This window comes from Typopeltis vanoorti, chromosome 9 (genome assembly GCF_054136105.1).
Source record: "Typopeltis vanoorti isolate ZY-2024b chromosome 9, IOZ_Tvanoo_1.0, whole genome shotgun sequence".
NCBI lineage: Eukaryota > Metazoa > Arthropoda > Arachnida > Uropygi > Thelyphonidae > Typopeltis > Typopeltis vanoorti.
This window is the reverse complement of record NC_143557.1, coordinates 92,331,949-92,345,003: the sequence shown is the minus strand read 5'-3', so window position 1 is coordinate 92,345,003 and position 13,055 is coordinate 92,331,949. Positions and strand designations below refer to the sequence as shown.

General features: G+C 34.0%; 1 protein-coding gene across 1 annotated transcript in view; it reads left to right on the top strand.

Annotated features, from left to right (window-relative positions):
* par-6 (partitioning defective protein 6) overlaps positions 1-13,055 on the top strand; it is a 46,631-nt gene that overhangs the window by 21,919 nt on the left and 11,657 nt on the right. Inside the window, exon 2 of the mRNA XM_090397674.1 lies at positions 4,012-4,237. Within this exon, the coding sequence (XP_090253800.1) occupies positions 4,012-4,237 (226 nt within the window). The remainder of the gene's footprint in view (positions 1-4,011; positions 4,238-13,055) is intronic.

The window sequence follows — 13,055 nt, the reverse complement described above, 5'->3', positions numbered from 1 at the left end:
AGGAAATATTCTTGGACACGTCATCCGTACCAGTACATGGTATCTCTCTCTGTGCATGATCTGGTAGGAAGTGTAGAATGCAGCTGATTAGTATGGTAGCCAGCCTTTGGTGCTGCTGTATGGGTGGAGGAAGCTGGATTGCCACAGTATATTTGGCATACTTTTGATGAAAGGTATTGCTCATGCTGCATGTCTAGAAGGTTAGAGGGACAAAGTCAGAACACATGAAAGGGGGTAATGTTTCACTGGATGTTATCTAGTAGATCTAGTTTACATTTCCTCAAACTAGGAATATATCAACAAGCGCAACAAATATTTACCATTGGGTTACTTTCCAATTGCTCTAATTTCGTTTCATTCCAAAACAGAGAAAAATTATTGTGTTTGACTATGTTATTCAAAATCTTAAATCATTATGGATTCTGCTATTGTCGATCAGCAAATGATCTTGCTTATGCCCCTTACTTTAATATGAATGCCACTGAAAAGTTATGAGTATTTTACTGAAAAATTAAACATGGAAACTGAAACTTAGGTAAAATTTTCACTTATGTATCATAGGCATTCTCAGTACATTGGAAATGGAACACAATATAAAATTACAATTAAGAATCATTTTCGAAAAGTGCCACTATAGCATTGTAGGCCAACAAATAGTCAGTAAAATTCCCAGTTGAAACAAAAATGATGTAATAATATTTTCCATAAAGGAGATAACCAAAGGGCATCATCTGTTTGTTTGCTTGGTATAGAAAGGTCTTGCAACTCTTTATATAAGTGCTGTATGAGGAATCTGCTTCAATGTAAAAGCTTGGTTTTCTTCCAAAAAACTATGTTGGGTTGAGATGGCATGTTCTGCTAGGCCAAAGTGTTCCGCTTCATGGTAAACTTTAGCTATACATTCAGAAATCCCTTTAATATAAGGGAGTGGAATTCAAGTGAGGTCTACAGGCTGGTTGTCTAAAGCTGTTAAAGGCTTTCTTAATAAAAGATTCATTAAAGCTATTTTTCTTAAAAGCAGATTTGATATTAATCATTTCTTGCTGTAAAAAGGTCTTCGGTGCAACAATTAATATGAACAGTCTGGCAGATCTGTCATGAGGAAATTTGTAATATTCAGTAATTTTTTTACTTTTACAATATGCATCAAGTTTGTTGATGAAATTTACAAATTTTCACTGCATCTATTCTTAAGATATTTGCTATATACAATTTTTAATAAGGGGGTGCTTAAGGGTCAAAGCTGTATAACTGAGAGGAGACCTCCACATAGCCTTTAAAGGAATGCAGAGAACTGACCAGGGCTTCTGACCTAATGTCCAATCCTCACCTTCTCGTGGTGCACCCTGTTGGGTATCTACCTGGATACTGAACGAACGAGGATGGGCTAGCAATTTGGAATTTAGCCAAACAAATTGTATTCTTATTGGCTTAAACCAATATACAAAATGATGGTACAACATGACAAAATTTCATGCCGGCTCGGGCGTCGCCCGGTTAAACAAGATCCCCTTTGTTTTCACCAGGGAACCAGGGTGAACAGCGAAAAGTCAGCTACTGGAACAAATCTGAAAAAACACCCCCAACTCAACATCACCAGAGTTAAAGATCGGTACTATCAACATAAGAAGCCTGAATGGCAAAGAAATGGGGCTAGCTGAAGAATTAGATAAGTACCAGATCGACATAATAGGGGTGACTGAAACAAAAAAGACAAAAACTGGTGAGATCTTTCTGAGCAATAAATACAAAATGTTATTCAGGCAATGACAATCAAGGAAAAGAAGGCGTAGCCATGGTATTCAACACTAAATACGAGGCTAATCTTGAATGGCAGGCAGTCTCAAGTAGAGTGATGTGGGCAAATATCAGAATGGGGAACTGGACAATGAGACTTATTTGTGCCTATGGTCCCACAGAAGGTTCTACTAAAGTAGAAGTGGAGGATTTTTTGAGGATTTAGAGAAATCATCTGACACAATGAAAAAGGAAAAGTTGGTCCTTGTTGGGGATCTAAATAGCAGACTAGGAAATGATTGTCAGATATACAAAAATATTTTGGGAAAATTTGGAGAAAAGAGCAAAGCTAATAATAATGGCAAATATTTGTTGGATTTCTGCTCAGGACATGGACTGGTTATTACTAACACCATGTTCCAACATAAAAATGTGCACAAATTCACATAAATGTTCAAACCACCACCTTTAGTTCTTTTACACTCTAGCTAATAGTTATATATTCAGTTGCAATGGTTATGTCACTGACGTTTACTACTTTTCTAAATTTCATCAGAACTCTCAATATGGTCTGGAATCTTTGATCACCTTTATCTACTCCAACTCTATAATCCATTTAAAATTGGTCTGCACATTCTGCTCTGTATTACTGTTTTGGTGTTTTTGACTCATTCTGTCTGGTTTTTGCTGAGTGAATAGCATCTGTGCTTACCAATCAACAGACTGAGGTTTCCACTCTAATGTGGATATTTGTGATTATCTAAGTAGTAGAAAATTTCTTTGCCTAGAATGTGAGGCCACTGCTGCTTATTGGAAGCCTGAAGTGACATGAAAAAGGGACCTTGTTTGGTCTGTTTTAGAGCAAAGTTCTGGATTCTCTTAGTCTTATAGTATACTAAATGTGCTATAGGTTATACTAGATTTATAGATACGATTCACATTAAAATATATATATACTTTAATGAATGACGTGGACATCAGGGCTCTAAAATGCTGGCTATGGAGAAAGGTTGAATGTGGACTGCGGAGTTTGGTGGATAGGATGAAAGAAGTAACATGATAGGGATGTTTAATTTAGTGAGGGGATTTTATTAGATTAATCCAGAGGGGATTATAAGCATAGTAGAAGGCAAGAGGAGAAGAACCAGAGGCTGTCCCTGGTAGTTACGTTAGTGTTATGAAAAGGAGTATGAAGTAGTAAGTTTTTTACATGGAGAATTGCAGGTGAATGGAGTGCATTGCTGGAATATATCATTAATACAGGGTGTGCTAAGGATTTTAAGATTCAGTATGATAAATATATTGCCAGCTGAATGAACCTCTTACAGTGAGTGCTGACTCCATGGAAGATGTGATAATAATAATTCCAAGAATGTAAAGTTTGAATTACCACTTTGTCAGAAAATTGTCAATCCTCTATTTAGGAAATGAGAATCCACAGGTTCTTGGGCTTCCTTACTTATTTTTCAACATTGCCAATTTCTTTAAATTGGTCATATCACTGCCTGGTATATTTAGGTGAATTACAGGCTAATCCATCTATCATTAGAGATTATTTTGATATTTACCTAAATGCACTCATTCCAAATGTTTATTAAAAGTTAATCATTAACAGCTTAGGTATTTATAAACGTGTACTTGAAAATAATAAATTTAGTTTTTTTTTTTGGTTAAATTCTGTGATATAAACCTTTTCGATAATTTATTTTGAATGGTTGTCATTAACACTGAAGCTGCATCGTACTTTTCCAAAATTTAGACCTTACTACAAAACTAAAGAACATTTTTAGATGTCATCTTATCCTTCAAAAGGAAATTGTGTGCCCTTATGTATATAGAACATAGAAAATAATCAAAAAAAAAAAAAAAAAAATAGAATCCCCTCCCCAAATATAACTTTGCAGTATGTGTTTTACTAAGGAACAATTTAAAACCTAGAACACCATGCTACATCATGGTGTTCTAGGTTTAATGACTTAAAATAATTTAACTGAAAATAGGTTACTGAATTCGTATTTTTAAAAGGAACTGGAGAGAACTTTAATTTTCTCTAAAGGGGAGAGGGGGAGTCTCTTCATTTATTATATTCTCTACAAAACCTCTTGTTCAATAGTTTGCTTTTTGCTTTTTATAAAAATCCTTACATGAAGGAAGTATGGCTAAAAATTTGCATTGTTCAGGGTTTTAACTTGATATATTCCTTCTCAAAATATTTAATGTTATTTTGATTAAATTGATCTTTATCTGAAATTAAAAATTAATTTTTCTTCCTAGTTTGATGCCGAGTTTCGTCGTTTTTCATTGGATAGAAGTGAATTAACAAAGTTTGACGAATTCTACAAACTGATTGAGAAATTTCACAAACTTTTTGAAATTCCGTTTACTATATGTTACACAGATCCAATTCATGGTGATCTTCTTCCTATTAACAATGATGATAATTTTGCTCGTGCCATCAACTCAGCATGGCCACTTCTTAGATTAATTATTCAGAAAAAAGGTAAGGACATTTAAATCTTGACATTTTGTAAAAGATTATTTAAACTTAGTGAATATACAATTTGAATTGTATATAGGAAAAGTGTTTGAGTAATTGCAATTACTCAAACACTTTTATATTACTCAAAAAATCTTATTCTGGTGCCTTTTGTTTAATTGACACACACAACACAGTGTAATTCTTGTTTGTACCAATTCAGAAAAATATTGGCTGTTTTATTATATATGTAGAGTATGCCAGATTGTAATAACAGAAGAAAAATCAAGATATATATAGCTATTAAAAATATACACTTAGGATAATATCTTCGCTTTTTCTTTGGAATTGTTTATGGTGGCTAGCAATAAAATGAATATTTGCCACTTAGTTTCGCAAAAGCTAGCAACCTTTGATCAGAAAAGACCTAGGATCGATTCTTGTCCTGACGAGAGGAATCTATGATGAGCTTTTTCATTTGAAGGTGAGTTAGTCATTCTCATATGGAAGTGGCAGGGTTTTTATCTCCCTGAAACTCTGGTTTTTTCATTCTGCATACAGGCAAATCGGCAATGGGAACATACAATTTACAGATAAAAAATACTGTTGTTGGTGGTGGTGGTGTATAGTGTTAGTAATGTCATTTTGTGTAAATGGAAAATTAAGTAGTAGGGGAGATGGAGAGATGCATGTGTGTGGCAGAGTAGAGTTCCCCCTCCCCATGATGAGTCTTCGAAGGTATCACACAATAATATAACACACACACACACACAGGGCTACAGAAATCCACTTACCACATGCGAGTTATCAGAGACAATTGGTGAGTGAATTTTCAGCCTTGTTCAAAACATATTCTTTTCTTCAACATAATTTACACTTTTTTTTATTTTATTTTAAAACATCTCTTTTGTCATTAAATTATTTTTGAAAGTCATATCATTAACAAGTCATCTTTAGTTTCTTCTATCATTTATTTCCTTTAAGGTTTATTTTATTTTCAGAGAGTTGGAAATAACAGTCCTGGATCTGCAATCCTTATTTCAAACACTATAGCATTCTCTTTTAAAGAATCAAAAAAAATGCTTCAGTTGAGTTCCAAAGATTTTCTCATTTCTCTCACAGCAGTATTATAGTGTTCTTTTTGCTCCATTATGTGTCGCATATCTGCTTTTTCATTTCAGTCATGAAGCAAGAAAAATTAGTTGCCGTTACATGTTATAGTTGTGCTTTACTTGAAAACTGTAAATCTCTCACATTTGAAGTGTGAGAAAACATCTTTCATCCCAAAACAAAACATATTTATGATATGAAAAACTTATTTTTCATATCAAAAGTACATTTAAATTGAATTATAGTTATCAATCCAATGAATAAATTTTTAATCAAATGAAAACATTTATTTAGTTCAGTATTAACATAAATACAGTATGAACGATATGTAATAGACAATTATTATTTTAAAATAATTGTTAAAATAATAATTATTGTTTATGAGGAATTTATAAATTCATCCTTCATTATGACAAAATAAATAAAAAACACAAACATAAAGGAAAGCATATTTCTGTATAATTTGTTAATGTATAGCAAGTAATATGATAACAAAAACTATTACTTTGTTTGTTATGATAACATTTAGTTTTTGAAAACATCGCTTATAACAATATTTATATAAAGTGTACAGTCAAACTTGGTTATAATGTACACCATGGGAAAAAATTTCCTCATTATAACCATTACTCACTATATCAGTGATGAGTTAAATCTGCCTCCTCGATAGCTCGATTAACGTTCTTGATTAATCGAGATTAAAAAAAAAGTATTAGAAAAAAAATATATAATTACATGCTGTACCTAGATTATTATCTGTATGAATATGCTTGCATAAACTACAATTCACTAAACACAATTTCAATTTTTTTTTTTAAACTGTGTTATGTTGGTTTATAAATTGATCCAACCAACTGTTATTGCATACAAAATTGTCACATCCATATTTTTAGCAAATTTTTCCACATGAGCCTTCAAGATTGGATTGTCTGTTGAGAATCCAGTACTTTGTGTAGTGAACCATTAACTGATGATTAATGTTTGTAAGCTTTTTTGAACTGCTGTTTCTAAATAAAATGCAATATGCAACAGTGTATTATTTTATTTAAAAAATTATACTTAGCTATATTAGTTAATAGTTAAATTATTAAAAATGGAATTAAGTAAGAAATGACCTGGAAATTTTCTGTGTCATGCTGAAAAACTATATGGGACTGAAGTTTGCACTCCAATAAATTTTATTGTACCTTGTGAATAATTCTACTGCATTCCTTGACTATAATTTATCTTGTCATGTAGGCTTTTGAAACCACATCCAATGGAATACAATGATTAATCCTTATTTCCAGTAGTCTCCTCTGTCTGTATATTGCTTGTGTACTTTTGGTAGGTTTGCTTGTTTTGCAGGTTGAAAAACCTAAGTTTCCTGGAGAACTGCAGGCTGCTGCCTTCATATGAGACTGACTAACTTTTGAAATGCCCCGATAAAGGTTTTTCATCTCCTAGGCAGGATTTTAACCCAGGTCTTTCCAACCAAAGAGCATTGTCAAAACCAACTAAGCTATAGATGACTTTATTGAGTGGTCACTTTTTTCTAAATCATTTGAAGGTACTTGAGTGATATTAGTTTATATGTGGAAGACATTTGGAAGTAGGTAACTTTACAGGTGACTTGCTTAGCACTTAGAAACCTGTTGTTTGTGTATGTAGTTGATGTGTAAGTAATTACTAGTAAGCTCATCACTTTTTGGGGGGAATGTGTATGTTTCGTGTGTAATTTTCTTATTTGGTTGGCACATAATTAGCATATTCACTCTCCAGCTCATATATTGCAGATTTGAATCACACTGTGTTTGCTGTTTTGTGAATTCTACTGAACCACTATCCCACTAAAAGACTTTATTGAAAAAAAGGTTCCATGCTTAGTTTCCTTCTGGATTATCTAACCTTTAGCTCACCTATGGTACTAATACCTACTGGTATTAGTACCGTAAGAGCTTTTCTATGTAGGATTTACATTTTAAAAAAATGATACATTTTGGTTAGTTAATTCAGCAAGCATTGTTTTATCTGGGTGGTACCTAGTAACAGATTATTAGACACATCACAAGGTTGATGCTAGGACAAAGATGTTAATCCTTTTGTGCTGGGTGGCTGGAGTGTATCTATATGGGTGGTTACAAAATAAAATGTGATTGCAATTAAAGCTAAAATTAAAATAATTAACTTTGAAATACAATAAAATAACAGAAATTAGATGGTGATTGAATGACATAACATTATTATAATAAAATTTAATGGAATGAATACAGCACAAAGAGAAATAATTAAACAGTGGGTTTAATTGTTCCAGTGTTTCATCTGTCAAGAGACATTTTCGGGAATGTAATATTAAAATTGACTTTAAAGTCTAAAATCCTTTGAGATTTTAGATTGGTTAGATTTTGGTTAGTCTTAGCTGTTGGGCAGGAGGTGAATTAGTTTCCCAAATCTTGGAAAGTTTAAAAAACCAGACTAAGTTTAATAATTTGATAGATTTGGCAAATTTTTTAAACCTGCTAAGAAAAGTCTCCAGTTTGTATTTGCTTTTTAGCATAATAGTTTTATTCCATATGATCCTGTTGCATGGTATCCAGGGTATAGCCAGCTAGACCTGACTGACCATAGTTGTGGCAAATTTTTATTGTTTTTTTATGTACATCTATGCAGATGTTTGCAGATCTCTCAGTTTGACCAAATTATCAGTTGCAAGCACAAGGAACGTTATACCTAGGAGAGAAGGGAGGGAGTGGATCTTCAGGAGAGCAGAGAAGCGAGGCTTGAAAGCAGTGCAGAGATTATATATATTTAAAGTTCTGGCAATTTTTCTGAAGTTCCCTATATAGAGGATAGTATCAAGAGTATGTTTTCAAAATGGAGGTACATACCTCCTGTTTGGAGCCCATGGAGGTACTTGCCTCCTGTTTGAATAAGATGTCTTTCAAGAGAAAGTAATCAGCATGGGTGGCCAAATTAAAGAGATCAATAATGTCTCAGGGATGTTTTTCAGTAAATTTTAAATATCAGAAAGGGAGATATTTGTAAATAAGAAGGTGACATCAAAGCTCACCATGATATCATTATTGTTTAAATCTAAATTTTACATTAACGATTTGAAATGTGTGGAATTTGTTATTTAAGATGAGGTGTGGTCAATAAGTGGAATTAAAGAGTTAGCTGTTTGGCTAATTTAAAGGAGGGGAGAAGTCGGTAATATGTGAGAGCGATTAGATTTGTGACAATTCATATGTGGGGGGCGGACTTAAAAGGTTTGATTTGCTTTAACAACCTCAGCAGGCCAAGATGTGACATTTTTTCGAAGATTTGGTGGGATCATAATCTAGCAGTTTATAAGTAGTGCAATCTCTGAACTGCATGTTCATTTTTCAATAATCACTGAAAGTGAGGACATCAGCAGTATTGCCTTTGTCAGCTCTAGTAATGATTTTGTCTTTGCAGAGTTTCCATAGCATGTAGAGCTCACTATTGGAGAAATTTTTAGCGGTAATGTTAACTACACAAAGCCCTGATGTTTGGAATCAAACCTGCTGTTTAATTATTTCTCTTTGCTGTATTTATTCCATTAAATTTTATTGTAAGTGAAAACCAGTACCTAAGACTAAATACGCATTTACACAACATTGTCTATATAAAAAAAGGGGGTCAGCATGCTATTGCTTGTCATTTATGAGGATGACTTCCAAATCTTAGCAGGGGATAGACAGTCATTTCATTGTTGAGTTTGGGTGGTGTAGAAGTTCTGAAACACTGTTTCTCTGCATTCGTTATAGGATATGTGTAGGGGAGTTGTAAGGGCAACATAACTTGGATCTGCACTTGAAAAGACCTAGGTTTGAATTCACATTCAGGATGTGAAGAACCAGTAAATGTTTTACTTCATTTGTTACCTTTCTATCCACTGCACAAACTGGTTAAATAAAAAAAAGGCACCTAGCAGATATGCATTAGTTGCCTCATATATAATCTTATCCTTTTGCACTAAACTTATAATTTATAAGTTTCATTTCATTTCTGTGTTTCATTAGTATTTCATATTGTTATATCTTTTCTTTCTCTTAAGTGTATATTTATTTATTTTATGCTTTATTATCTTAATTACTATCTTGTTATATACTTGTTAATGATATTATCTCTCATCCGTTTACTTAGTATTGTATCTTAGCTAAAATCATTCCAATATATCATGTGTGCAAATCCTACAAACAAAGAGAATGCCTTAGGCTAATGCCAGTTTTCCTTGATTGAAATTCTGGAGTTACCATATATTTTCGCGTATAATGCGAACTAGAAAATTTGTTTGAAAACTAGCTCTAAAATGTCATGTCCACGTATAATGCGATCTGTTAATCTTGTTCCATAACATTATAAATAATATAATACGAATTAATGAAAGAAATATTTATTTTAAAACAAAATGTCAAAATCCTTTAAATACTTCTTCATCTTTTGGGTCATCAAACATTTAATTTACAAATTCATCTGTAGGGATTGCATCATCAGTGTAGCAGTTGTCGTCATCGTCTTCATGCTCTCCATTTTGTTGGGCATCATCCTCACTTTCGTGTATGACGTGATCTTCGGATCCATGTATTGAATTACTTATTCCACATTTAAGAAATGAGCGTTCAATCATTTCAGATGGTATTGAATCCCATGCTTCTTTTACCCAGCTGGTGACTAGGGTGATCTCAGGCTTCTGAAAATTCCCACCCTTTGTCATCTTCACCAAACCAGATGACATCCATTCTCTCTATTTTTCACGTAAGTGATCTTTAAACGGCTTATTCAAGTTGACATCAAGCGGCTGCAAAACTGAAGTTAGACCACCTAGTATGACTGCTAGGTCTGTACGTAGCTCGCGTGCTTTCTCTTTGCTTGCCTCTGTTTGATGCGCCCGGAACATATCCCAGACTAGCATGCTTTGTTGATGTAACAAGCTACCTGGACGTGTTTTCCATACTTGATCCAGCTACAATTGTACACCACCTTCATCCATCCAACCTTTCTGATTGGCACGAACAATTACACCTGGTGGAAATTTCATATGCTTCGGAATTTTCTTCCTTTTAAATATCACTGTCGGCTTTAATTTGGTTCCGTCTGCCATGCATGCTAGAACAACGGTAAAATGCGTTTTTTCATGTCCCGTTGTTTTTATGAAGACACCTTTTTCACCAACTGAGTTTATTGTTTGATTCCCAGGCATATCAAAGTTCATATCCATAATCCTTCCGTAATTTTATGATAAATTTATGGAAGGACTGCACTTTTTCTTCAAGCTGCTTTGGTAACTTCTGTGCAATTTTTGTTCGGTGTTGTAATGTTAATGCTTTGCGTTCCATAAATCTGTTGCACCACCCAGGCGAAGCAAGAAAAGATGAAATGCCTGGTGTGTCCTTTAATTTACCATTCTTGAGTTGTAGAGCTCGAAAACAAATTGCATTTCTTGTTACTATAATGCTATCTTGTCATTGCATCAAAATCTATTCATTTAGCTTTTTCTCGAGATCTGGAAAGGATGCTACATCTTCACGACAGGCACGTTTCGTTTTGGGGAATTTTTCAAGACTGTCTTTTTGCTTATGCCAAAGTCTAATATTACTCTCTGCTACACCAAATTCTCTCATAGCAACACTGTTATTATGTTCTTCTGCAAACTGCATGACACGCAATTTAAATCCTGCTTCAAAAGAACGTTTACTTTCTGTTGGTTCATTTTCAGGCTAGGTTTGTTTAACGAATAATATTTAAAATGAACTGTGCTTAAACTGATATACCCAACTGTACTCTTTCATTAGCATTATGGCTTTATTCACAGACAATGCGCGCTCGGTCACCGAATGCGAGTGGGTCAAGTAGATTTGGTTGCATAGGTATTAGGTAGTATATATTGTGTGTGCAAGTGTAATAAGATGTTATATTTTTTAGGATCCGCATATAATGCGAACCCCTAACTTTAAGTAGTATTTTTTACCAAAAATTTTTCGCATTATACGCGATAATATATGGTAATTCCTATACAAGAGAAATCTCCTTGTCAGAGAGTTAACATGCAGACTGTCACACGATCTTGGAATCTAGTAATCAACAAGCCCTTGAATTACTTTCTTCAATTAGCAGTCGTAACCTGTTCCCTCGCGCTTCAATTTTTTTATACAGGTTCTAATTTAAGCAAGCGGTGCATTGGTTGGAGGAATCAGGCAATTTACTTAGGTAAAGAAAACAAGAATGTTTATTCATTCTAAGATATTGTACATAGTAATTAAAGTTATTCTAAACATAAAAATTTTGTTCCTGCAGGTAACACCAATCTATCAGACAAGATCTAATTACAATTAAAGCATTACACTAAAAGACATCAGCAAATCAAACTGTCCTATTCTCAATCACTTATCACAGCTATGCAAGTGAATAACTACTCAATATCCAAAGATTAGATTATAACACACCGAAAATGATTCAAGGACAATAATATCTGTTAAAATATACTTCTAGAATTACAACAATTTACCACAGGTTAAAGTACTAGAGTCCTGTCATATATTAGCAAGTCCTATCATTTATTACATTAGCACATTAATTCTTCCTGGCTCTGTTCACAGTTCAATAGACAAATAAAAGGTTTTACATTACTGACCAAGTGGACTAAGCAGGAATTTCCTCTCAATCAATCTTTGCTGACTCCTCTCGGCTAGTTTCCTCGATCTGCTACCTGTTCTCCTATTTTGCCAACTAGTGATTATGTTCACGAATCACTCCTGTGCCGATGATTGCGATACTACTCTGACGGATGGGTGCACGTGGTTCTGCATAAAGCTGCGGTCTTCACTGTCTGTTTAGCTGTGCCGCTGCTATGCCTGGACCGGATCGCTACCTGACTGCGTGACTGTTGTTCTTCCCATCCGCACGAACGACTTCTACCGGAACCCGAAACCAAGGGGAGAGAGGCACGAACCAAGAAAAAAGCCCCGAGCTTGCACCGCGAAATCTTTTATATCTTTCGCGGCTGCTCTCCCTACTACATCACCGATTACTGACGGTACCTAAGCCTTTTGCACTTCGTGCTATCTTCTCTCCGATATGTCATCTACGTGGGTGTCTTGCACGTGCCTCGGACTTTGCATCGTGGCTGCCTGGGGTCATGTCTATAAGCCAATTAAACTAATGTGAAATTTGCTCTGACTTTCTTGTTCCAATGTAACCTTTACAAAGACTTTTATGATTCTTGTCTGTTATTTACAGGACAGTTTACAATATAACATGTACAAAATTTAATTAAGAAAGTATTATTACATTATTTACAAAATCACTTACACCTATGTACAAGCATTTCTTTTAGGGAATTTTGCATCTTAGTTAAATCCCGAATGAAATGCCTAATAATAAATTAAACCTTTCATTCCAGATTTAACAATATGTAATGCTTTATTCACTGGACTGGTTTGAAATGAGAGGACAACATTTTTATTTGTTTCCGAAAATGAAGGATTGACATTTCCATAGCATCTTGAAGTGTGTGTACACCATGCCATTATTTTATATATTATATGTGTATATATATTTCATATTATATATATATATGTATATAGGGGCATGCTGTAAAATTGAAAAACCGTAAGCTTGTACTTGATTGAAGATTGACCAACAAAGGAGACATTGACACCTGCAGATAGAAATTTCTTGAAAAGGTACCCAATGAGAAAAATAAACAGAAAGAACAATTAGTTTAAAG